General features: G+C 41.1%; 1 protein-coding gene across 1 annotated transcript; it reads right to left on the bottom strand.

Moving 5' to 3' along the window:
- Positions 1-1,145: 1,145 nt before the first annotated feature.
- On the bottom strand, positions 1,146-5,564 carry LOC129408594 (pyruvate dehydrogenase (acetyl-transferring) kinase isozyme 2, mitochondrial-like). The gene is made up of 2 exons (XM_055152518.1): positions 5,354-5,564; positions 1,146-1,651 (listed from the first exon to the last, which is right to left on the bottom strand). Exons 1-2 carry the CDS (start codon positions 5,481-5,483, stop codon positions 1,374-1,376), a joined length of 408 nt encoding a protein of 135 aa, XP_055008493.1. The 5' UTR covers positions 5,484-5,564; the 3' UTR covers positions 1,146-1,373.
- Between the last annotated feature and the right edge of the window lie 1,870 nt (positions 5,565-7,434).

Raw genomic sequence — 7,434 nt, 5'->3', positions numbered from 1 at the left:
GCAGGACTAAACCAGGACTAAACCAGGTCCCGGACCAGACCAGAACCAGACCGGGACTGAGACAAGAACTGAGACAGGGACCAAATCGGGACCAAGATCAGGACTGAGACCAGAACCAGACGGGGACCAAGACCAGGACTGAAACCAGATCCGGGACCAGACCTGAACCAGACCAGGACTGAAACCAGGACTGAGACCTGGACAGGACCAGGACTAAGACCGGGACAGGAACTGAGACCAGAATTGAGACCAGAACCAGATGAGGACTGAGGACTGAGACCAGGACTGAGACTGGACTGGACTAGACTAGACAGGAACTGAGACCAGAATTGAGACCAGAACCAGACCAAGACTGAGACCGGGACTAAGACCAGGACTGAGACTGAGACCAGACCGGTACTGAGACCAGGAATGAGACCGAAAACAGCACCAGGACTGAGACCGGAACTGAGACCTGGACCGGACCAGGACTGAGACCAGAACTGAGACTGGAACCAGACAAGGAGTTAGACAGGGAATGGACCAGAACTGAGACCGGGACTGAGACCAGGACTAAGACCGGGACCAGACCATTATCTATGATCCATTTTACATTTATTCAGTTCCAGGTGGTTTTAAAGCTCAAAAATCCCTAGAAAAACAAACGCTCTGACTGTGAGCGACGTCGCCTCTCCGCAGATCTGACCACAACTCTTTAATTCCGTGCAACAAACATCTCCATGGAGACGAGCGTTTGACAGATCCTCCACCAGAAAAGTTACACAATGCACCTTTAAAGCTCACAAGAGTCATTTTTGTGAAATATACGACCTTTATAATTAGGGCTGGTATCGTGAAGAAGTTGCCGATACGATAAATATCTCGATAACAGTGCACTTTCGATTCAATACGATATATTTTTAAACAGATTCGATACAGTTCAGTAAAAAATAAAGGTTAAGTCATGTCTGTGATACTAAAAGTCTTTGTTAAACCACTTCTTCTTGTGCAAAGTTCAGAAGAAACACAAACATTTTAATCCTCAAAACAGTGAAAATGTCAAATGTGTCGCATAAACGAGTTTCCTTCCACTGAACAAACAAAAAAAAAATTGTAAAATGCACCAAAAAATACTCTTGGCGATATATCGATACAGCAGCCCACGATATCGATCTGTATCATCACATTAAACGATACGACATATCGATTATTTTGATATTTTTGCACACCCCTATTCATAAATATCTCGTTTTCCTGTGAATTTTTCTTGTACATAGTTGAGATTTTATATTCAAATACTTATTTTTCTATTTTATTTTGATTTATACATTAAAATTTGTAAAACTATGTCGTGTCTCTTGCTTTTTTTTGCAATTTATTTAGAATTTATAATATTAACATTTATATTTTCGCTCTTTGTTATTATAAAATATTTTGATCTGTGAGCTGCTGCGTCTAAATCTTTTCCCTTGTGGGTAAAATAAATAAAGTTTGTGTAAGTGTAAGTTGTCGGTGGTGTTTGGGTCGTACCACTGGTGCACGAGTTGGACGGACGGCGTGGTGAGGAGGCGCTCGGGCAGCAGGTTGATCTCCTTCATGATGTTGGAGAGACGCACGGGGAGCTCCTGACGCAGGAACGCGAACGACGTGCGCTCACAGGCGTTGGTCGAACCTGCAAAACACAAAACAAACGCATTAGGATTCGCTCGACAGTAGGCGAGTACTTTTTTTTATCTAACCAATCGCTGCTGTTTGGTCGTGACGTTTGTAACGCATCAAATCCTGTAGGAAGAAGAACAATAACGTCTTTCCTCTTGATAAAATTCACCAAACATTCCCTTCGTTCCGTCTTTAAATCCTCGATCTCGGGAATTGTTGCCAACACAGAATGTCTGTCTCTTTGCTGATTGGTCGATGCGCCCGACGCGGTTTTTGCGAACCGTCTAGTGTTTTCTGATTCCTGACCTAGTCGCTGGAGAGAAATGAAATTGAGTGGAGACACTAGGTGGCGCCAGCCTGACTACAAACATGATCCTTCACGACAAAATAACTTATTAAGCTCTGAATTCTTTCTGTTCTGACACTAAGATCTTGTCAAAACATTTAAAAAAGAAAAAAAAAAAAAAAAAGCATTTCTACAACTCTTAAATAAATCTTTAGTTATAAATATGCCATGACTTTTTAAGTACAATTTAGTTTAAAAATCATATAAAATGCAAAATTCTAAGATATATTTGGTTCTTTGGTTTAGAGACTTAAAAAGACTTGAGGCTCAAAGTGGACGACTTGGACTTGACTTGGATTTAGGCGTCAGTGACTCGAGACTCGACTTGGACTTTCCTCTATTTGACTTGAGACTTGACTCAGACTTGAGGTCCAAGACTTGAGACTCGCAAAACAACGACTTGGTCCCGGCTCTGTTACCAACAACACAAACCGGGAGTTTCCCAGTTTTTGCTTTTTGAAAATCTGGTCACAATAAACCAGCCACACGTGTGTTTGTCTTTGTACTTTGATTAAAACAACAATTAACAGAAGCTTGTCCAATCAATTACACCAGTACTCAGATTACATGTACCAGAGTTATGTAATCAGAGTACAAATGATGAGTAACTGTATTCAGTTACAGTTACTGTTTCAGTGAGTGGGAATTGGATTACAGTTACTTTGTTGAAATAAATGGATTACAGTTACTTTGTTGAAATAAATGGATTACAGTTACTTTGTTGAAATAAATGGATTACACAGAGGGATTTTCCTGTTTTCACATTTTGGACTATATCCCTTTTTTTTTTTTCTTTTTTTTTTCTTTTCTCTCAGTAATTCCACTCATTAAACCGGAAAAAACTAAAACCAGGTCTAAACTAGACTCTAAACCAGAAACTAAAACCAGGACTAAAACCAGGTCTAAAACCACTAAAAACCAGGACTAAACCAGGAACTAAAACCAGGACTAAAACCAGGTCTAAAACCAGGACTAAAACCAGGAACTAAAACAGGACTAAACCAGGACTAAACCACCAGAACTAAACCAGGACTCTAAAACCAGGTCTAAAACCAGGTCTAAAACCAGGACTAAAACCAGGTCTAAAACCAGGTCTAAAACCAGGACTAAAACCAGGTCTAAAACCAGGACTAAAACCAGGACTAAACCAGGACTAAACCAGGACTAAAAACCAGGTCTAAAACCAGGACTAAAACCAGGACTAAAAACTAAAACCAGGACTAAACCAGAACTAAACCAGGTCTAAAACCACTAAAAAACTAAACCAGGACTAACTAAAACCAGGACTAAAACCAGGACTAAACCAGGCTCTAAAACCAGGTCTAAAACCAGGTCTAAAACCAGGACTAAAAACCAGGACTAAAACAGGTCTAAAACCAGGACTAAAACCAGGTCTAAAACCAGGACTAAACCAGAACTATACCAGGTCTAAACCAGGTCTAAAACCACAACTAAAACAGGACTAAAACAGGATTAAACCAGGACTGAACCAGGACTAAAACAGGATTTAACAGGACTAAATCCTGCTGTGTGGACGTGTTTCTTCTTCTTCTATCAATAATATTTTTAATTTGGTTCAGTAAAATCTGGGCTTTTTTATTTTCTTTTATCAGACAAAACATCTTAAGTGAAGATTTCCTCGTCTTTGTTTCTCTACAGCAAATCAAGTAATCCAAAGTATTCAGATTACATTACTCACTTTAAGTAATTTAATGGATTCTGTTACAAACTACATTCTGGGGTGTGTAATCTGTGTAATCTGTAATCTGTAGGGGATTACATTTTAAAAGTCACCTTCCCAACACTGTCATCACTGGACAAAAACAAGATCTAGATCAGTTACAATGATTTAAATTAAGAACATTTGAGTTTATTTGAGTCGATACAAGCAACATTCGATTTTGTTTCTTATTTTAAGTGCAAAAAGTTGTTGCTTTTCTTATTTTAAGTGCAGCGAGACGTATTTTCATATTTTAAGTACACCGCACAAAAATCATAGTCGAGTTAAGACAACTTGAATTAAGAAAGTTTGATCATGATTTGAGTAAATTTCACTTGACGAGTAAAATGATCTGACAGTGGAACAAGACTTTTTGTAGTTAAAATATGAAAATACAACTTGCTCCACTTAAAATAAGAAAAACAACACATTTTTGCACTTAAAATACGAAACAAAATCGAATGTTGCTTATTCCATTGGAGGAAAATTTTACTTGTCAAGTTGAATCGACACAAATAAAGTGAAATATTCTTAATTTAAGACATTTTAATTTACCAAGATGTTGTTTTTTTCCAGTGAGAAACATACACAGATGAAGAGTGCAGAGTCGGTTTGTCAAAAATATCGAAAATCAGACACTAATCGATCCCAAAACCAAACCAAAACATCTGAAGACGTGTCAATACTAAAAAATATGACTTAAACAGAACAAACAGTCTTACAGCTTTATTAAAACTCACATAAAACCATAAAGTAATGATTATTTTGTGTTGAAAATTCCATTATTCTGTCTAAAAAATTAAGCATTATTATGATTCTCTGCAAAAAAACTAAATCTAGTCAAGTTAAGACGACTTGAATTAAGAGTTTGATCATGATTTGAGTCTTGAAATTTAAATTTTAAGACTTTTTGTAGTTAAAATATGAAAATACTTATTCCATTGGTCGATCATTTTACTTGCCAAGTTGAATCGACTCAAATAAAGTCAAATATTCTTAATTTAAGACATTTTAATTTACCAAGATATTGTTTTTTTCCAGTGAGAAGCACACACAGACCAGGAGTGCAGAGTCGGTTTGTCAAAAATATCGAAAATCAGACACTAATCGATCCCAAAACCAAACCAAAACATCTGAAGACGTGTCAATACTAAAAAATATGACTTAAACAGAACAAACAGTCTTACAGCTTTATTAAAACTCACATAAAACTGTCAAGTAATGATTATTTTGTGTCAAAAATTCCATTATACTGTCTTAAAAAATGAGCATTATTATCATTCTCTGCAAAAAAACAAAATCTAGTAAAGTTAAGACGACTTGAATTAAGCAAGTTTGATCACGATTTGAGTCTTGAAATTAAAATTTTGTAGTTAAAATATGAAAATACTTATTCCATTGGTCGATCATTTTACTTGCCAAGTTGATTCGACTCAAAATAAATTCAAATGTCGTTAATTAAAGTCGATTTAACTTGCACAGATATTGTAAATTTTACTTGTGAAGTGAAATTTACTCAAATCCTGATCAAACTTTCAAGCCATCTTCACTTGACTAGATTTTGTTTTTTTCCGGAATGAAACTATTAAACCTAAAACAAAAACACCACTTCAGGTCAATTAGCTGCTCGAAATCTTAGTTTCACTCACCGAAATCCAGAAACTGCTTCATGGAGAGCGGGGATGGGGAGAACTTGGAGAAGTGGTCGATGTGTTTGGGGACGTTCGCGAGCGCCGCCGCCTGCATCACGGTGCGCACCAGCCGCACTCTGCCGCTCATGTCTGCGCCGATCCGGACCGGGGACGCTGCGTAAAATTAAAAAAAAATCCCCGCGAGAGTCTGAGTTCTGTGTTCGGTGTTCGCGTAGAGCGGCGTGTCTGCGGGACGGGAGCTGCACGCGAGGTATTTCACGGAGCGCGTCGGCCAATGGGAGGGCGCGCGGGGCGGAGCGTGCGAGTGGTAAACACGACGCGTTACGTAAAGCGTTGTACAAGTGTTTGCTGGAAAAAAAAAAAGATTAAGCCATCGACAAAAGTGGAGCGTGAGTTAAAGCTTATCTATGTCCCGGACGGATGCTCGAACGAAGCGGAAGAATCGAAGGAAAACACTTTCACTTGAAAAACAAAACAAACTAAACAATGTCAAGCCTCTACCTGCAAAACTAGTGTGACCAGACGTCCACGTTCACCCTGGAAAAGTCCCAGTTTTGAGCCTTTGTCCCCTGTCCTTGCAGATTTATCCAAAAACCACTGATTTGTCCAAGTTTTATACAAGAAATGTCCAAGTTTTCCGTATTTTGGACCAATTTAATCCCTGCCAACAGTAAAGCGTTGTGCTGGAGACAAGACCAAGACCAGTCCGAGACCAGGACAAGACCAAGACCTCTGAGGGTTGAGCCCGAGTCAAGACTTAAGACTTTTAGAGGTCGAGACAAGACCGAGATCACGGCCCATCGGCCCAGACCAAGACCATCTTTGTAATTTCTTATTATTTGGCACAAATATATCAGTGTTTTTATAAATCTATCTCCATTTGATCTGATAAATGTTAAACTATTCATCCATTTTCTTCCTTTTATCCGGGGCCAGGTTGGGGCATCAGTCTAAGCAGGGACTCCCAGACTTCCCTCACCCCAGACACGTCCTCCAGCTCCTCCAGGGGGACCCCGAGGTGTTCCCAGGCCAGTCCAGAGACACAGTCCCTCCAGTGTGTCCTGGATCTTCCCCGGGGCCTCCTCCCGGCCCGATCCCGGTGTGTAAATGTTAATCTAAGAAATTTAAAATAAGACAAGTGAAGTGTACTGTTCTACGCTCCTTTTTTGGACCCTCAACCACATTTTGAGAACTTCCACTGGCGCTTTACACAAAACTAGAAAACTAGAAAGGATTTTTAAAACCCTGTATTTTCAAGTTCCTAACTGGAGTTACATTAGTGTCAGACCTCGAGTCCAAGACAAGACCGAGTCCGAGCTCCTTCAAGACCGAAGACGAGACCGAGTCCGAGCTCCTTCAAGACCGAGACGAGACCGAGTCTGAGCTCCTTCAAGACCGAGACAAAGACCAAGACAAGACCGAGTCCGAGCTCCTTCAAGACCGAGACGAGACCGAGTCCGAGCTCCTTCAAGACCGAGACGAGACCGAGTCTGAGCTCCTTCAAGACCGAGAGGAGACCGAGTCCGAGCTCCTTCAAGACCGAGAGGAGACCGAGTCTGAGCTCCTTCAAGACCGAGAGGAGACCGAGTCCGAGCTCCTTCAAGACCGAGAGGAGACCGAGTCCGAGCTCCTTCAAGACCGAGAGGAGACCGAGTCCGAGCTCCTTCAAGACCGAGAGGAGACCGAGTCCGAGCTCCTTCAAGACCGAGAGAGACCGAGTCCGAGCTCCTTCAAGACCGAGAGAGACCGAGTCCGAGCTCCTTCAAGACGAGAGAGACGAGTCGAGCTCCTTCAAGACCGAGGAGACCGAGTCCGAGCTCCTTCAAGACCGAGAGGAGACCGAGTCCGAGCTCCTTCAAGACCGAGACGAGACCGAATCCGAGGTCCTTCAAGACCGAGACAAAACCAAGACAAGACCCAGTCCGAGCTCCTTCAAGACCGAGAGGAGACCGAGTCCGAGCTCCTTCAAGACCGAGACAAGACCAAGTCCACGCTCCTTCAAGACCGAGAGGAGACCGAGTCCGAGCTCCTTCAAGACCGAGACAAAACCAAGACAAGACCGAGTCCGAGCTCCTTCA

This window comes from Boleophthalmus pectinirostris, unplaced genomic scaffold (genome assembly GCF_026225935.1).
Source record: "Boleophthalmus pectinirostris isolate CB_2022bp ecotype Guang Dong unplaced genomic scaffold, ASM2622593v1 HiC_scaffold_17, whole genome shotgun sequence".
NCBI classification, from domain to species: Eukaryota; Metazoa; Chordata; class Actinopteri; order Gobiiformes; family Gobiidae; genus Boleophthalmus; species Boleophthalmus pectinirostris.
This window is presented reverse-complemented; position numbering and strand designations above follow the sequence as displayed.